This window comes from Gobius niger (assembly GCF_951799975.1).
Source record: "Gobius niger genome assembly, chromosome: 1".
Lineage (NCBI taxonomy): Eukaryota > Metazoa > Chordata > Actinopteri > Gobiiformes > Gobiidae > Gobius > Gobius niger.
In genome coordinates this window covers 46059372-46079092 of record NC_136852.1, presented here as the reverse complement: position 1 = coordinate 46079092, position 19721 = coordinate 46059372, and the positions used below count along the sequence as shown (strand labels likewise).

At 41.8% G+C, this 19721-nt stretch overlaps 1 protein-coding gene across 1 annotated transcript; it reads left to right on the top strand.

The window, feature by feature from the left end:
• Positions 1-92: 92 nt before the first annotated feature.
• LOC306972362 (uncharacterized protein) lies at positions 93-2415 on the top strand. Its single transcript, XM_079568952.1, has 3 exons — positions 93-240; positions 318-403; positions 1708-2415. Exons 2-3 carry the CDS (start codon positions 326-328, stop codon positions 2314-2316), a joined length of 687 nt encoding a protein of 228 aa, XP_079425078.1. The 5' UTR covers positions 93-240; positions 318-325; the 3' UTR covers positions 2317-2415.
• Positions 2416-19721: the final 17306 nt, after the last annotated feature.

Sequence of the window (19721 nt, the reverse complement as noted above, 5' to 3'; positions counted from 1 at the left end):
CCAAAGCCACAACAATCATGTTTACGCTTTGTTTGTAGGCACTTGTGTCTTCTTCTATTATCCGCCGACAATTTTTAGCGCGGTCTAATTTCAGAGCGTCTCAGCCATGTAAATGATACGGCTTTGTTAGTGGATGAGTTACTGCCACTTTGTGCCCACACATCACTCTGGGACTGTATATAAACAGGACACAGTTGAAAGTTGGATACCAGTCAGTTTGTGAAGCGAAAGGAAAGCAAGGTAAGACATTGAAATCTTTTAAAATGTACATTTGATATGTGTCTGAATAGAAGTTCATCCAAATTGTTTTCTCGCAGCATAAAATATGGGGGATAAAGCCGTGACTCTGCTGTGGATGGTGGTCGGTGCATTGTTCCTGTTGACTGTTGTAACATCAAAACCGGTGAGTTTCCTTTTCCTTCTTTTTGAACAAAGTAAGATGTACATATACTTTGGCCTCGCAATGTTACAGATAGATTAACACAAATGTAATGTCCATTGATAAATAACAAGCTGAAAAGATTAAGATTTCTGTAGATTCCTGGATGGAAATTCTCAAAGTGTAGATAATATGGGTATGTACAGTACATGAATTGTACTGTGGTATAGGTATGGGTTTCAGTAGCCTATTTGTTGGTAGGTTGTGGTTAGGATTAAGGTTGGGGACGGCAATCGTGATGCAAGTTGTGTTTCACTCACACAGATCTGGCACATATTTTTAGAAACTAGAAGGTCTTTGCTTTCAAATTAGGTATCACACTGGCATATTGTCTGTAAGCTCTCCAGTCAATACGCTTTGAGATTTGGATCATTGGAGAAAACAACCCTAACCCTAAGATGGCAGACAACAGGTTAAAAAGGGACCATTGGTTGGCGGACATTGAAAATTTGTTTTGAACACCACTTGCAAAGTAACACTTTCATAAAAAACAGTTTGGAAAAGTGCAGTTGTGACGGATTGGCCCTATTGTATTTGTGTTATCTTGGGTTCTTTTGCTGGGTTGCCATCCAGGTCTCCCTCCTGGAACATAGGATATTGGATTTTAAATATCTTGGGCCAATACACACATGAGGACATACACTGTGTGAACTACAGTGACCTCAAAGTGCAAAATTAGGTTAAAACAAATGTATTGTAATAGACGTTATATTCTTGTTTTTCCATCCAATTAGATTAATATATGCAGTTCACCTTATCTATAATAATTTGCAAATAGGATGGAAATGGAATTACTAATGAGGAATGCTTCATTTTGCAGCTGTGTTTATATTAGTAAAGTGATTTACAATTTGAAAATGAATGTTGCATGTCCTATATCTACTGTAAGTAAATGTTTCCTCCCATTTTCAGGCACTGTGCTATTTCCACCCTTACTAGTAATATGGTGGTACTGTGCTGTAATTTGTTAAATGGACTATACGGAGTTTAAAAATGCTAAAATTAAGTATTCCCCCCCCCCCCCCCCCCCCCACTTGCTCCAGAAATGTCCTAATGTGTAGAATGAGCCCAGACCTGTTCACCACAACTGCCGTTCGCTTAATATAGAAGCTGCAGTTACGCTCAAGACCTGAAGTGGCAGTAGTGAGTTTAAAAATGACCAACTTGCATTTAGTCCCTTTAAACAAGTGAATGAACATGGCTTCACTGTTACCTATGGGGGTGTCTGGTATAAAATCCCAGAAATATTGACTGATTTCTATTGCCAGGTCTCGTTGCACACTGCGGCAGACGAGTCCGACTCTGTTGAAGCAAACTCCTCCGAAGAGGCGGCGAATGAGGAAGTTGAAGAAGTGGAGGAGCCAGAGCTGCCAGAGACGACTGCCACAGAAGCCACCGTCACCGAGGCCCCGAATATTGTGACCCTAACCGACCCGCCCGCCACCATCGCCCTGCCCGTCGCCGTCGACAGCACCGCTTTACCATCAGACGCCATCGACCCGCAAACCTCCACAGACGGGCTGCAAATGCTGCCCGAAGACCCCTCCCAAACTTCCCCTGGTGTGGTGGAGGTGTCCCAGGACATGCCCGAAATCGATCCCGCCCACGCCCCGCTCACGCCACACGTGGACGTCGGTGTGGAGGTTGCCGTCGCTTCTGATCTGCCACAGCAGCAAACCAACGACGTGCAGCAGGAGGTGATCCCGGTGGCAACTCTGTATCCGCCGTACGTTAAAGGGAAGTCTACGCATGTGTCCGTGATCAACGCGGTGCCGGTGCACGTCAGCGAGCCCGGGGTGCCCGTCTGCTTCACCTTTCACACACAGCATCAGTATGTAGCTCCACAGTACAATCCACCCAGAGGAGACAACTATTGAAACTCAATTTTGTGTGATTTGTTTTGTTATTTTCAATGTTATGCATGCTTTTTGAATCTGGAATAGCCTTTTAACTTTGCGTGTTGACTTCTGTGACAGGCTTCATAACAGTTGCCTAATGTTCTTGACTGTGAAGATGAAATTGTTTCACATGCTTTGACCCTTGCCTGTATTCTTCTTTTTGTGTGTGATTTAAAATGTAATCTTTATAAAGTAATAAACTTAAAATTTGAAACCGGTTTATCTGTGTTTTAATGCTTTAATTCTCATGTAATGCAGTTACTTCAAGCAACATGGGTTCTTCTGACTGTCATGAGTTGTTATAAATGGCCCAGATTTTGAAGAGCAGAGACTGTCCAAATGAGGGACAAGGGAGTTATTTTTTCCCCCAGCTGCAACACTATTAAATTTCTCTAATTTGTTTAAAATTGTGTAATGGTCCTAACGGGTCAAATAGTTGTGAGTCATTTAGATGAGGTCCTTTCTTTTTGCAAGTCCATTAATTCTCAAACACCAGGGCTTCAGATGATGCAGAGTCATCTGAAGTTTTGTGGTTCCCGGAGAAGAACGCCCGCGGACGCACCACACCTTCAGCTCTGAGGCTTTCCGATTTTCAAAAGGAGATTTATGGTTCTCCAATCAGAACCTTTGAAATGATTTGAGGGAACTAACAAAAAAAGAGCTTTTAGAACTACCCACACATTTTGGGAGGTTTAAGGCAACTATCTGACAGTGAAGCGCTTTGAGAAAGTTGTCCACACTGGCTTGTAAAGTGCATTTCAAGTTTAGGTTAGGTTAAGGTGCTTTATTTGTCATTATACAACAACTACACAAGATTAGACCCATCCTTCCGACACCGCTGGGACGCCCTGTAAGACGCAGTGGGCAGCGCCCGGGGACCCGTCTCCAGATGTGGAGCCAGGCTGATGGTCAGAATCAGGATCCACCTATTGTACATGTTTTAGTGCCAATATTATTAATGAAGACAAAGTATTTCAAAGCAGAATGCCTCCTCTTATTTCAGTATACAGGCACATCAGGTGACTCCCTGTGGAGACAAATATGCTCAGTTATTCATGCATTGCTAAAATGTTCAATGTAATATTGTAACCAACCAGGCTACACAATAATCTGTACTCTGTATTTAATCATAGCAGCAAAGACTCTCAGGTCACAATTCATCTGCTTCAAAATGGCTTGTTGCTCACATGACGGCAGCCAACATCAGATGTGAGTAGTACCTTTACTTTTTGAAGTACTTGCACTTCACTTTTTCAATGAAATGTTCAATGTAATAAATTACATTATTGTAACCAATCAGGCTACACAATAATCAATACACTATATTTAATAATACCAGCACAGATTTTTTTTTTAAAACACACACAATCAATACTTCAAATTGTCTTGTTGCTCACATGATGTAGTTGGCCGACCTCAGAGGCGACTTTACTACTCAGTTGTTTTTTGAAGTAATTTCCCTTCTTGGAATAGTTTTCATATATGGTACTTTTTACTTCTACCTGAGTAATAGGCTATTATAATGAAGTAACTGTACTTTTACATGAGTAAAAATTATAGTTCTCGTTCCACAGTGAGTTAATCTTGAAGTGGCAAAAGCATCTTCTTGACACATGCAATAAATGTAGTTTGTGTTTATATACTTTATTAATCAGAACAATATTCTTATATTTTTATGGCATTTCCTTTGGAAAAAATAGGAGCTCGGAGGTCCAGCCCTATTAGGTGACGGTGATCCTTCAGTCTCCAACTTTCCAAACCAATCCATAACTTCATACTGATATCACTCACCATTACCATAGAGCCAGAAGAAGAAGCAGAAGCAGAAGCAGAAAAAGCAGAAGAAGAAGAAGAAGAAGAAGAAGAAGAAGAAGAAGAAGAAGAAGAAGAAGAAGAAGAAGAAGAAGAAGAAGAAGAAGCAGAAGAAGAAGCAGAAGAAGAAGAAGAAGAAGAAGAAGAAGAAGAAGAAGAAGAAGAAGAAGAAGAAGACAAACATTGCTGTCAGGCTCTCCATCATGTATTATTTTAATTAATGCAATGTTTACAATGACAACAGTATATACAATCATTGAGTCGACAGGCTCTCCATCTGGTTATACAAATCACGATTGACGCGCGCGGCGTCACGAACGTGCCGTGCGTCAGTGCCATGGAAACGGGGCGCTATTTAAACAGCGACTTGACCAGAATCTTTCTTTCTGTCACTGACAACCCGACTTGGAGATTACACGTGAGGTCTGTATCTTCATTTCTTGTGAAGTCCATGTCAACTATTGGTCAAATACACATTCAAAACACTTTGTAACACTTTGTTTCTCTTGTTATGTGTGTTTTGCAGATTTACTGAACGAGCTAACTACTGAACAATGGCACCTTCGTTCTTCGAGTTCCCTCTTCGTGGTAAGTCCTGTCTAAAATACTGTATATCGACAAATATTGCAAACATAGCGTGAGTGTTGAATGTTGGCAACAGTTTTGTCCGCGTGAGGGCAATGCGGCTTTTGCTAAAGCTAATGTTTGGGTCATAAGTGGTTCAGTTGACGAAATGGTCAAGTTTACAGGTAACTTAGTTGGTAACTTTCACTCGACGATTTCTTTTTAGGACATGGTTAATACCTGATAAAAAGGGCTTAAATGTATCAGTAGGAGTCTTCAGTAAAACATTATCAAGGAATTTGTTGGAAAACGAAGGTATTTTCGTTTCTGGGCGTCTAGTTTTGCGCAGTGTTCAAGTTGCTGAAATGGTTTCCTTCACAGGTAGTTTATAACTTTCACTCGACGATTTCTTTTTCGGGCATGGTTAATGCCTGATAAAAAGGGCTTAAATGTATCAGTAGGAGTCCTAAGCAAAACATTATCAAGGAATTTGTTGAAAAACTAAGGTGTTTTAGTTTCTGGACATGTGTGGTGTGTTACACAACATGGACATTCATGGATGTTTTATGTAAGCTTTCCAGTCCAACTTTCTAAACTGGCAGATTATTATTAGTTACAGGAATGCATTGGCAATGCTTAAAAAGCAGATCAATATTGTTTTAGTTGACTTTTGTGCATTTTTAGGTGTAGATGGCACTATCAGGGGCCCTGTGAACTTACGCAAAACTGAGGTTAGTGATATTTCACTTATTTCTTACAATTGTAATATTTAAATGTTAAAATGTAATATTGTAGCATTCAATGAATGGTAATTAACATGAGTTGGTTAATAGTTATTACATGTTCCTGTAAGTTGCTTATGTTTGTTTGTTCCAGGCCTTCTGCTGGACGCTCCGTCGGTCGCCCTGTGGGAAGACCCGTGGGACGCTCCAGAGGTCGACGAGGACGAGGACGACTGGTTTGAGGTAAATGAGTTGTTCTTTTTCCTAGCATCTTCTGATGAAGAGGAGGAGGAAGAGGAGGAGGAGGAGGAGGAAGACGCTGCGGACTCTGATGAAGAGGAGAGGGGAGAAGACTCTGCGGACTCTGGCGACAGCTGTCTTTCAGAGGAAGAGGAGGGTGAAGAGGATGACCAGCGCTTTCCTCCAGAAGAGTTTTGGGCTGGCTGGCGGGCCCCTCCTGCTCAAGCTGTGGAGAACCCTGTCCCACAGCAGCGAGCAGAGAGCCTGTCTCCAGCCTTCAGCGCTCTGCAGAGGATGTTCGAGGAAGCGCTTCACCGTCAGGACCTCGGTCAGCTCTCTCCCCCTGCACCCTCCCGTCCCGCCCTGGATGTGTCTTCAGGTTCTGCTCCGGACTTTCTGCCCCTCGGCGGATCCAAGCGCAGCAGGGATGAAGATGACGAAGACAAGGAGGTCGGCTTCAAGCGCCCGCGCCTTTCTTCCTAAGACGGCCTGACAATCTCTCCACTTCTGCTGCGACGTCCGGGGACTTCCCCCGCGAGTCCCTCCAGTTCCTGCTCCAGGACCCAGAGTCAGACGAGGACTGAGTATTAGCCTCAAAGCTTTGGACCTGGAACCTCCGTAACGGCGACTTTTACCACCGTCCACGTCGCCGCGCTTTGACCTGTATATAGTCTTTACTTAGTCGTAGCTGTGTGTGCGTCAAAAACAAAGACAACAAATATATATTTCTTGTGGTAAGTAAGTAGTAAGTAAGTAAGTAAGAAGTAATAGTACTAGTATTTGTGTGTGCGTCAAAAACAAAAAGACAAAAAAAAAATCTTTGTTGTAATAGTAGCTGTGTTTCCAGTTTTCTAAATGTAAAGGTAAGTGTGTGTGTTTGAAACTATATATTTACAATATTTTGTACATTCTACTTATTCTTCTTAGTCGTAGCTGTGTGTGCGTCAAAAACAAAGACAACAAATATATATTTCTTGTGGTAAGTAAGTAGTAAGTAAGAAGTAATAGTACTAGTATTCGTGTGTGCGTCAAAAACAAAAAGACAAAAAAAATCTTTGTTGTAATAGTAGCTGTGTTTCCAGTTTTCTAAATGTAAAGGTAAGTGTGTGTGTTTAAAACTATATATTTACAATATTTTGTACATTCTACTTATTCTTCTTAGTCGTAGCTGTGTTTGCTTTAAGACAAAGAGACAAAAAAAGTTTAAACTCAGTGTATTTGCACTTTTCCTGCAGTTGTAGGTGTGCCTTAACTAGTTCTACTCTGGGCATAGGAGGGTTAGACAGGATCGCCCCATAACCCGAGGGTTGTCTGTGCGACTCCTTCACTGTGCGTTTTGTGTAAATATTCCATTTGACTTCTTTATTGGCCGTGTTTAAACTGAACATTTGGATCAGGAGGTCTGGGTTTGTTGACGAGCTGGTCGGACAATCTCTGTCCTCCTGATGAGGTTGTTGTTATGGGACAGCAGTGGCTCAGCTGGTAGAGTTTGACCTCTAACTCAAAGGTTGGAGGTTCGATCTCTTATACTGGCAACGCTCGCTGTCGTTGTGTCCTTGGGCAAGACACTTGACCCGCCTTGCCTCTAGTGTGGATGTGTGTGTGTGGAGAGAGTGAATGGGTGAATGGCTGACTGCTGTACTGTGAGGTAAGTGTGTCTTTGGAGACACTTACTGACTGTGATGATCTGTAACGTGGCGACTTGGGTTTGTCCATGAACTCATCAGTTTGTGGGACACTCCCTCCTTCTCCATTTATCTTGTTTTTTTATTGTACTGTATTATATTAATGTCATTAAAAGATTTGTCTTGCCTCTTTGCACTTGATTTGGGTTTATCAAAAATACAAAAGCTATTTTAAAAGGTGAGAAAGGTGTGGACAAAGGGCTTATTATTATCATTAATAAAACTAGAAAAATAAAATGTCAATTTAAAACTGGCCTTAATCAAAACTGCTGCATGATTTTCATCTAATTTATGGCTAATGCCACAATATTAAAGATGAAAAAAGTGTGTTTTCGTAGGTAGGGTGTGTGTGTTTTTGCTTTATTTGTTTACAGGGAAACATGGAGCCGTCCACATCCGGGAGTGAACATCGCACCAGCAGAGGGGGTCCTGACCAACACCACACAAACGCAGCTCCAGAGGGACCTGGGAGTGACCTGTGAATTCTCAGGAGGCCACTGCTCTTGGTAAATGGTCTCAGCTTATATAGCGCTTCGCATCAAGGAACCACTCACCCATTCACACTCTCATTCATTCACCGATGTACGCAGGTACCGGAGGCAAGGACACGACGGCAGTGTGCACCTGCAGGAGCCGGGGTTCTTCTGACCATGAGACGACCCGCTGTCCTCCTCTCTTATTGGAAGTGGCAGGTCACTGGAGTGCACAGAGGCCACAGAGGGAGCTCCAGCTGAGGTGAGGCGGTGCTGCAGCGGGGTCCTTCTGACTGTGCAGCGCCATGAAGCACTTAAGGCAGTGATCAATAAACCTTTGTAAATATGGTTGATTTGTATTGTCTTTTTTGTTTACAGTTTATTAAGAAAGTATTGGAAAGAATCATTTACCTTTGTTGCGAGTGAACTATTATAAACAGCACAGATGTGGTAGAGCAGAGACTGCCCAAATGTGGGACAGGGGAAAAATTGTTTGTGTGATGGTCCTAACAGGTCAAATAGTTGTGAGTTATTTAGATGAGATCCTTTTATTTGCAAGTCCATTAAGGGGAGACACTACAGGCAAAACTCCATTTTTTCAGTTTCAAGTTTTGGGCCAAATTGGTCTCTGAACATACAAGCTTTCTCCCGGGAACCAAAAATATACCGAATCTTCACAAAAACATGTTTAAATATTGCGCTGATTCAATGTTCCCCCATAGACTTATATGGGACAATGCAATTTGAAGGGCCTTTTTCTCAAAACACATTTTTCTGTCATTGTGGCGACACTATGTTCACGTCAGTCGGACCTAAAGACTTCAGATTTTCCAGCCTTGGACTGAACAATATTTGGAAGATTTTTTCAGAGGGATTTTTTATTATCTAATCCCTAAGCCCCATTTATTGAGTTTTGAATGTCAAAAAATAAGGCGAAAATTACATTTTTCCACTAAAAAACAGCTTATTTTAAAACTAAACAAGAAATCCAAAATCCCCTCTGAAAACGTCTTGGCAACTCATTAATCAATAAAATGAAACCATAAATTTGAATGTAGCTCTATACATTATTCAGATTTCGTCGCCGAAAAGATGGGAAATTTGGGGCATTTTTAGGCATAAAACACCTTGTTCTTATACGAAAAGATAAAATGACAGAAAACTTGCAATGTATTTTTTTCTCACATTTATGCCAGTGATCTACAGCAACAGTTTCAAATTGATATCTGTGAATATACATTTTTTCCCTATTCACCTGCAGTGTCTCGCCTCAAACACTAGGGCTTCTTCAGATGGTACAGGGTCATCTGCTATTTTGGGGAGATGAAGGCCTGCGGATGCACCACACATTCAGCACTGAGGCTTTCCCATTTTGTAAAGGAGGTTCACGGTTCTCCAATTACAACCTTTGAAACTGTATTTACTGTATTTCGGGAGAACTCAACACAAAGAAACCGCATTTAGAACTGCTATTTGGGGAGGTTTAAGGCAACTATCTGACAGTGAAGAAACTTGAGAAAGTTGTCAACACTGGCTTGTAAAGTGCACTTCAAGTGTGGGTTAGGTTCAGGTTAAGGTGCTTTATTTGTCATACAACTGTACACTGATATTTGTCCTCTGCATTTGATCCATCCTTCCGACACCGCTGGAACGTCCTGTAAGAAGCAGTGGGCAGCGCCCGGGGACCCGTCTCCAGATGTGGAGCCAGGCTGATGGTCAGAATCAGGATCCACCTATTGTACATGTTTTAGTGCCAATATTATTAATGAAGACAAAGTATTTCAAAGCAGAATGCCTCCTCTTATTTCAGTATACAGGCACATCAGGTGACACCCTGTGGAGACAAATATGCTCAGTTATTCATGCATTGCTAAAATGTTCAATGTAATATTGTAACCAACCAGGCTACACAATAATCTGTACTCTGTATTTAATCATAGCCGCAAAGACTCTCAGGTCACAATTCATCTGCTTCAAAATGGCTTGTTGCTCACATGACGGCAGCCAACATAAGATGTGAGTAGTACCTTTACTTTTTGAAGTACTTGCACTTCACTTTTTCAATGAAATCAATTAAAAGAAAAATGAACTGAAAATGAGACAAATGTGCTTTATTGATGCTCAAATGTTCAATGTAATAAATTACATTATTGTAACCAATCAGGCTACACAATAATCAATACACTATATTTAATAATACCAGCACAGATTAAAAAAACAAAAACAAACAATCAATACTTCAAATTGTCTTGTTGCTCACATGATGTAGTTGGCCGACCTCCGAGGCGACTTTACTACTCAGTTGTTTTTTGAAGTAATTTCCCTTCTTGGAATAGTTTTCATATATGGTACTTTTTACTTCTACCTGAGTAATAGGCACAGTGGCGACTGGCAGTGAGTTGCGAGTTGTGTCTCGTCTTGTTGTGTTTGCTAGACTTGGCACAGACAATGGGTATAACCACGGCCTCTTTTACTTGGTGGACAATTGGATTGTTTTTGCTGCTCGTTTTGTCCAGTTTTGCGGACTGTCTTAATCAGGGAAATGCTGCGGGCGGCATTATCCAGTACTCACGCGAGTTTTTACTTCGACATAATGTTAATTCCCCTCTGGACAACATACTTATTCGTAAAATTCAAGAGCACAAACTTTTGCCACAGCGTAAACGGAAACGAGGAAAGAAAGGAGGAATACGACAGAGGCTGAAGAAGCTGAAAGATCGCCTTCCATTGCCTACCTGTCTGCTGCTGAATGCCCAGTCCCTTCGCAAAAAAACTGAGGAACTGACGGCTAATCTCCGCTACCTGCAGGAGTATCGCGGAGCCTGCGTGCTGGCCATCACAGAAACTTGGCTGGATGATAGTATTCCTTCCACCGATGTGGAGCCGTCCGGATTCACGGCCTTTCGTCTGGATCGGGACCCGACTACTACTGGGAAAACACGTGGAGGAGGGACCTGTGTGAAGTTAGCCCCCCCATAGTGTCAGATTTGCTTCAAAATAGTGTCATTTGTTTGTGCTTCGTTTGTGCACGTTTGTGCACACAAAATTAGCGTTTGTGCGCACTTCGTTTTTGAGTTATTGATCATTGATTGATAATTGATCAGCCCCCCCATAGTGTCCGATTCACTCCAAATTAGTGTCATTGTTTAGCATTTCGTTTGTGCACGTTTGTGCACATAAAATTAGCGTTTGTGCGCACTTCGTTTTTGACCAGACCAAGACCCGAGTGTGTGTGTGTGTGTTCTACCTACAAAAATCACACCATTAGAATTACAAATTTGATCTATTTTATTATTTTTAAAAAGGCACTTGTGAAACACCTATATCTTTGGTGTGGGACCTACATGGAACTATCGTGGGAAAATGCTGTGAGTCAACAGTAACCATGGTTACCAAGTACTCAAATTGTTACATTGCCTTTTTTTCACACTGTCACGTTCAAATCTGTTTGTAAGGTGAACTGTGGCTAAAACAGAAGATATGCACAGTTTGTCAAAGTGTTTTATTTCTTGTACCACAAACATTTTGTGTACTTTGGAATTACATGAAATAATAATTAAAGGTGCAAGCTTCAATATTTCTGTGAACCAAAGAAAAAAGTGCCTCATCATGATGGAAGCAGGAAAAAACACAAAAAAACTGGTAAAAATTCTATTTCTCACCTCATTCTTTGCCTGAATGTAAAATATCAGTGACAAAGGCTGTGGACATTAGAAACAAAATGTATGGGTTCAGTTGGTCCAAGAGATGGAAAATAAAGACCTCAGGTGCAGGTTTCAGTTAGTTTTAAATCAGCGGTTCCCAAACTATGGGTCAAGGACCACAGAATGGGACCATTTGCCATTTATCATTTTAAAAAGTTGGGAAATAGATAAGATAATCCTTTATTGATCTCACAAAGGAGATCACGTGTAGACGTGTAGTAGTCCTAAATCCCAGTCTCACAGTGGCTTTGTGGTTAGTGATTCTCACACATGGGGCAGGGCCTGAAGTGAGGTCATTATGTTCTTCGTCGAATAGCCATGGGACGTGTGCTGTAGGGCCCAAGTGTGGATTTTTGCTTGGGGCCCCAGAAGGGCCAGCACCGGCTCTGCTCTCCATAAATTTGTTTAATGTTGGCACAAATGGCACATTTGTCAACAATGTGTTTTGGAAACACAAAATAAGATGGCAGGTGCCATTTGATGATAAAACAAAAAAGTAAAGTTTTTATCATGAAGCCAACCGTTTTTAAACCCTGATCAATTACCAATCAATGATCAATACCTCAAAAACGAAGTGCGCACAAACGCTAATTTTATGTGCACAAACGTGCACAAACGAAATGCTAAACAATGACACTAATTTGGAGTGAATCGGACACTATGGGGGGGCTGATCAATTACCAATCAATGATCAATAACTCGAAAACGAAGTGCGCACAAACGCTAATTTTGTGTGCACAAACGTGCACAAACGAAGCACAAACGAATGACACTATTTTGAAGCAAATCTGACACTATGGAGGGGCTAACTTCACACAGGTGGAGGAGGGGTGTGTCTCCTGGTAAGGGATGCCTGGTGCGGCGCGGTGGTGGTGAGGGAGCGTCTCTGCACACCTCATATCGAACTGCTCTGTGTGTCACTCAGACCATATCACTTACCTCGTGAATTTCCACAACTTTTTTTCACTGTGGTCTATATTCACCCTCAAGCAAACAGCTCTAAAGCGGCAGAAGAAATATTCAACTTATCACAAAAATTAGAGTCTCTCTCCCCAGATGCACCCAAATTTTTCCTTGGGGATTTTAATAACTGTTCACTAAAAAGTACTTTACGTACGTACCACCAATATGTAAAGTGCTGTACAAGGAAAAATAAAATATTAGATCTCTGCTATGGCACGGTGTCAGGGGCCTATGTATCCTCTGCACTGCCACCTTTGGGAGCATCAGATCATAATGTAGTGTATCTTCGACCAGTCTATGAGCGACTATTGAAGAGAGAGAAGCCACAAATCAGAACAGTCAAAATTTGGAACGAAGACAGTATTAAGGCTCTTCAAGGCTGTTTTGAATGCACCTTATGGGACACTTTTAACTGTTCTGACTTAAATCAGCAAGTTGATGTAATCTCTGACTATGTTCTGTGTTGATTCTGTCGTGCCCACAAAAACTGTGAAAAAATATCCTAATGACCATCCATGGGTCTCCAAAAAACTGAAATACCTATTGCATAAAAAAAGAGTGGCTCACACCCAAAAAAATGAGATAGCTAAGAAAGAAATTCAACGTGAAATTAAAAGGCAGGTCAAAACTGATAAGCTTGCCTTCAAAGATAAAATGCAAGGGGCTATGGCATCTGGAAATAGTAGAGAAGCCTGGCAGGGCATCAAGGCAATTACCAATGTTCCCCACAAGGGTAAAGCTACAACAGGCCATGGGAGAAGAGGGGAGGAACATTCAGCCAATGACTTCAATGAATTTTTCTCCCGTTATGAAAATGGTCATGATCTGAATCAAGTACACTCAGTGACATCGGACACTCACACTATCACTATTTGTCAGGGGGATGTGTGTTCCCTTTTCAAAAAAATAAATCCACGCAAGAGTCCTGGCCCAGATAACATCTGTGGTAATGTGCTAAAACATTGTGCCGAACAACTGTCCCCTGTCTTTACTGATTTGTTTCAGTCTTCACTGGACCAGCACATTGTACCACGTCTGTGGAAGACATCAACTATTACGCCCGTGCCGAAAATTACAAAACCTTGTGACTTGAACCACTTTCGCCCTATAGCTTTAACCCCACTGGTGATGAAATGTTTTGAAAGGATCATAAAAAAACACATAATCGAGCAAACGCAACACAAACTAGATCCGTTTCAGTTTGCCTATCAACCCAATAAGGGTGTTGATGATGCCATAGCAACATTATTGCACTTAGTTCTCTCCCACTTGGACACATCAAAAAATTACGCTAAAATCATTTTTTTTGATTTTTCATCTGCATTCAACACTATTCTGCCAAATATCTTGGCTCAGAGACTAGACAGGGACTTTTCACTTGAAGGAGGACTCATTTTATGGGTTCTGGACTTCCTCAGCCAACGAGTGCAGCAGGTCCGGATGGGGTCTGTGTTTTTCAGACAGGATTGTCACTAACATCGGCTCTCCTCAAGGGTGCGTATTATCGCCATTGCTTTACATTCTTTACACCAATGGCTGCACCAGCTCCCTCCCTGGCAGGCACTTGGTAAAGTTCGCTGATGATACAGCCCTTATCAGCCTGCTTCGGGAGAACGAGACTGAACACGGCCCTGTCCTAAACGAGTTCATCTCCTGGTGTGACGACTCCTATCTCCTATTGAACACAACAAAGACGAGGGAGCTGACCATCGACTTCAGGCGGGAGTCCACACACAGCCCGACCATCATCAAAGGAGAAGTCATTGATTCTGTTTCTGAGCACAAGTATCTGGGTGTGATCTTAGATGACAAATTAAAGTGGGATAAAAATACAGATCACATCACAAAAAAGGGTCAACAGAGACTATATTTTATGAAGAAATTGGTGTCCTTTCAGGTGGATACAACCATGTTGAAAATGTTTTATAGTGCTTTTGTGGAGAGTGTACTGACTTTCTCTATCATCTGTTGGTTCGGGGCCATGACTGAGGCACAAAAGAACTCCCTCAGGAAAATATGTACAGTTGCAAACAAAATCCTGGGTGTTCCTATGAAGGGTCTGCAGGACATTTACTTTACTCGAGCTCGGAATAAAGCAGACATAATATTATCGGACTCAAAACATCCTCTGTTTAGTGAGTTTGAGCTGCTCCCCTCAGGTCGAAGGTACAGGAGCCCCGCCCTGACTAAAAACAGGACCAGGCAGTCATTTGTGCCACAAGCCATTTTACAATTAAACAAACCAACAATTCGAAGTAACCAACAGTGATTTTTTTTTCTTTTCTTTTTTTTTATTCTGCACAGCTGGTCTGTCAGAGAAGGTTTTTAAGGAATGTAGATAACGATTTTAACAATTTAAACTGAGGTTGACTGGCCGTGGTTTGTTCTTTGTATGTTGTCGATGTTTGGATTTGTCTGCTGTGGTCATTGTTGTATTTGTGTACTCACTGCAAATGAATTTCCCCCACGGGGGACAATAAATTTTCTACTACTACTACTACTAACTGTACTTTTACATGAGTAAAAATTATAGTTACTCGTTCCACAGTGAGTTAATCTTGAAGTGGCAAAAGCATCTTCTTGACACATGCAATAAATGTAGTTTGTGTTTATATACTTTATTAATCAGAACAATATTCTTATATTTTTATGGCATTTCCGTTAGAAAAAATAGGAGCTCGGAGGTCCAGCCCTATTAGGTGACGGTGATACTTCAGTCTCCAACTTTCCAAACCAATCCATAACTTCATACTGATATCACTCACCATTACCATAGAGCAAGAAGAAGAAGCAGAAGCAGAAGAAGAAGAAGAAGCAGAAGAAGAAGAAGAAGAAGAAGAAGAAGAAGAAGAAGAAGAAGAAGAAGAAGACAAACATTGCTGTCAGGCTCTCCATCATGTATTATTTTAATTAATGCAATGTTTACAATGACAACAGTATATACAATCATTGAGTCGACAGGCTCTCCATCTGGTTATACAAATCACGATTGAGCGCGCGGCGTCACGAACGTGCCGTGCGTCAGTGCCATGGAAACGGGGCGCTATTTAAACAGCGACTTGACCAGAATCTTTCTTTCTGTCACTGACAACCCGACTTGGAGATTACACGTGAGGTCTGTATCTTCATTTCTTGTGAAGTCCATGTCAACTATTGGTCAAATACACATTCAAAACACTTTGTAACACTTTGTTTCTCTTGTTATGTGTGTTTTGCAGATTTACTGAACGAGCTAACTACTGAACAATGGCACCTTCGTTCTTCGAGTTCCCTCTTCGTGGTAAGTCCTGTCTAAAATACTGTATATCGACAAATATTGCAAACATAGCGTGAGTGTTGAATGTTGGCAACAGTTTTGTCCGCGTGAGGGCAATGCGGCTTTTGCTAAAGCTAATGTTTGGGTCATAAGTGGTTCAGTTGACGAAATGGTCAAGTTTACAGGTAACTTAGTTGGTAACTTTCACTCGACGATTTCTTTTTAGGACATGGTTAATACCTGATAAAAAGGGCTTAAATGTATCAGTAGGAGTCTTCAGTAAAACATTATCAAGGAATTTGTTGGAAAACGAAGGTATTTTCGTTTCTGGGCGTCTAGTTTTGCGCAGTGTTCAAGTTGCTGAAATGGTTTCCTTCACAGGTAGTTAATAACTTTCACTCGACGATTTCTTTTTCGGGCATGGTTAATGCCTGATAAAAAGGGCTTAAATGTATCAGTAGGAGTCCTAAGCAAAACATTATCAAGGAATTTGTTGAAAAACTAAGGTGTTTTAGTTTCTGGACATGTGTGGTGTGTTACACAACATGGACATTCATGGATGTTTTATGTAAGCTTTCCAGTCCAACTTTCTAAACTGGCAGATTATTATTAGTTACAGAAATGCATTGGCAATGCTTAAAAAGCAGATCAATATTGTTTTAGTTGACTTTTGTGCATTTTTAGGTGTAGATGGCACTATCAGGGGCCCTGTGAACTTACGCAAAACTGAGGTTAGTGATATTTCACTTATTTCTTACAATTGTAATATTTAAATGTTAAAATGTAATATTGTAGCATTCAATGAATGGTAATTAACATGAGTTGGTTAATAGTTATTACATGTTCCTGTAAGTTGCTTATGTTTGTTTGTTCCAGGCCTTCTGCTGGACGCTCCGTCGGTCGCCCTGTGGGAAGACCCGTGGGACGCTCCAGAGGTCGACGAGGACGAGGACGACTGGTTTGAGGTAAATGAGTTGTTCTTTTTCCTAGCATCTTCTGATGAAGAGGAGGAGGAGGAGGAGGAGGAAGACGCTGCGGACTCTGATGAAGAGGAGAGGGGAGAAGACTCTGCGGACTCTAGCGACAGCTGTCTTTCAGAGGAAGAGGAGGGTGAAGAGGATGACCAGCGCTTTCCTCCAGAAGAGTTTTGGGCTGGCTGGCGGGCCCCTCCTGCTCAAGCTGTGGAGAACCCTGTCCCACAGCAGCGAGCAGAGAGCCTGTCTCCAGCCTTCAGCGCTCTGCAGAGGATGTTCGAGGAAGCGCTTCACCGTCAGGACCTCGGTCAGCTCTCTCCCCCTGCACCCTCCCGTCCCGCCCTGGATGTGTCTTCAGGTTCTGCTCCGGACTTTCTGCCCCTCGGCGGATCCAAGCGCAGCAGGGATGAAGATGACGAAGACAAGGAGGTCGGCTTCAAGCGCCCGCGCCTTTCTTCCTAAGACGGCCTGACAATCTCTCCACTTCTGCTGCGACGTCCGGGGACTTCCCCCGCGAGTCCCTCCAGTTCCTGCTCCAGGACCCAGAGTCAGACGAGGACTGAGTATTAGCCTCAAAGCTTTGGACCTGGAACCTCCGTAACGGCGACTTTTACCACCGTCCACGTCGCCGCGCTTTGACCTGTATATAGTCTTTACTTAGTCGTAGCTGTGTGTGCGTCAAAAACAAAGACAACAAATATATATTTCTTGTGGTAAGTAAGTAGTAAGTAAGTAAGTAAGTAAGAAGTAATAGTACTAGTATTTGTGTGTGCGTCAAAAACAAAAAGACAAAAAAAAAATCTTTGTTGTAATAGTAGCTGTGTTTCCAGTTTTCTAAATGTAAAGGTAAGTGTGTGTGTTTAAAACTATATATTTACAATATTTTGTACATTCTACTTATTCTTCTTAGTCGTAGCTGTGTGTGCGTCAAAAACAAAGACAACAAATATATATTTCTTGTGGTAAGTAAGTAGTAAGTAAGAAGTAATAGTACTAGTATTCGTGTGTGCGTCAAAAACAAAAAGACAAAAAAAATCTTTGTTGTAATAGTAGCTGTGTTTCCAGTTTTCTAAATGTAAAGGTAAGTGTGTGTGTTTAAAACTATATATTTACAATATTTTGTACATTCTACTTATTCTTCTTAGTCGTAGCTGTGTTTGCTTTAAGACAAAGAGACAAAAAAAGTTTAAACTCAGTGTATTTGCACTTTTCCTGCAGTTGTAGGTGTGCCTTAACTAGTTCTACTCTGGGCATAGGAGGGTTAGACAGGATCGCCCCATAACCCGAGGGTTGTCGGTGCGACTCCTTCACTGTGCGTTTTGTGTAAATATTCCATTTGACTTCTTTATTGGCCGTGTTTAAACTGAACATTTGGATCAGGAGGTCTGGGTTTGTTGACGAGCTGGTCGGACAATCTCTGTCCTCCTGATGAGGTTGTTGTTATGGGACAGCAGTGGCTCAGCTGGTAGAGTTTGACCTCTAACTCAAAGGTTGGAGGTTCGATCTCTTATACTGGCAACGCTCGCTGTCGTTGTGTCCTTGGGCAAGACACTTGACCCGCCTTGCCTCTAGTGTGGATGTGTGTGTGTGGAGAGAGTGAATGGGTGAATGGCTGACTGCTGTACTGTGAGGTAAGTGTGTCTTTGGAGACACTTACTGACTGTGATGATCTGTAACGTGGCGACTTGGGTTTGTCCATGAACTCATCAGTTTGTGGGACACTCCCTCCTTCTCCATTTATCTTGTTTTTTTATTGTACTGTATTATATTAATGTCATTAAAAGATTTGTCTTGCCTCTTTGCACTTGATTTGGGTTTATCAAAAATACAAAAGCTATTTTAAAAGGTGTGAAAGGTGTGGACAAAGGGCTTATTATTATCATTAATAAAACTAGAAAAATAAAATGTCAATTTAAAACTGGCCTTAATCAAAACTGCTGCATGATTTTCATCTAATTTATGGCTAATGCCACAATATTAAAGATGAAAAAGGTGTGTTTTCGTAGGTAGGGTGTGTGTGTTTTTGCTTTATTTGTTTACAGGGAAACATGGAGCCGTCCACATCCGGGAGTGAACATCGCACCAGCAGAGGGGGTCCTGACCAACACCACACAAACGCAGCTCCAGAGGGACCTGGGAGTGACCTGTGAATTCTCAGGAGGCCACTGCTCTTGGTAAATGGTCTCCGCTTATATAGCGCTTCGCATCAAGGAACCACTCACCCATTCACACTCTCATTCATTCACCGATGTACGCAGGTACCGGAGGCAAGGACACGACGGCAGTGTGCACCTGCAGGAGCCGGGGTTCTTCTGACCATGAGACGACCCGCTGTCCTCCTCTCTTATTGGAAGTGGCAGGTCACTGGAGTGCACAGAGGCCACAGAGGGAGCTCCAGCTGAGGTGAGGCGGTGCTGCAGCGGGGTCCTTCTGACTGTGCAGCGCCATGAAGCACTTAAGGCAGTGATCAATAAACCTTTGTAAATATGGTTGATTTGTATTGTCTTTTTTGTTTACAGTTTATTAAGAAAGTATTGGAAAGAATCATTTACCTTTGTTGCGAGTGAACTATTATAAACAGCACAGATGTGGTAGAGCAGAGACTGCCCAAATGTGGGACAGGGGAAAAATTGTTTGTGTGATGGTCCTAACAGGTCAAATAGTTGTGAGTTATTTAGATGAGATCCTTTTATTTGCAAGTCCATTAAGGGGAGACACTACAGGCAAAACTCCATTTTTTCAGTTTCAAGTTTTGGGCCAAATTGGTCTCTGAACATACAAGCTTTCTCCCGGGAACCAAAAATATACCGAATCTTCACAAAAACATGTTTAAATATTGCGCTGATTCAATGTTCCCCCATAGACTTATATGGGACAATGCAATTTCAAGGGCCTTTTTCTCAAAACACATTTTTCTGTCATTGTGGCGACACTATGTTCACGTCAGTCGGACCTAAAGACTTCAGATTTTCCAGCCTTGGACTGAACAAT

Coding starts and splice junctions, on each gene's coding strand:
- LOC306972362 (XM_079568952.1), top strand. CDS start 326: ATGGGGGATAAAGCCGTGACTCTGCTGTGGATGGTGGTCGGTGCATTG. Junction 404..1,707: donor CTGTTGTAACATCAAAACCG/GTGAGTTTCCTT, acceptor TTCTATTGCCAG/GTCTCGTTGCACACTGCGGC.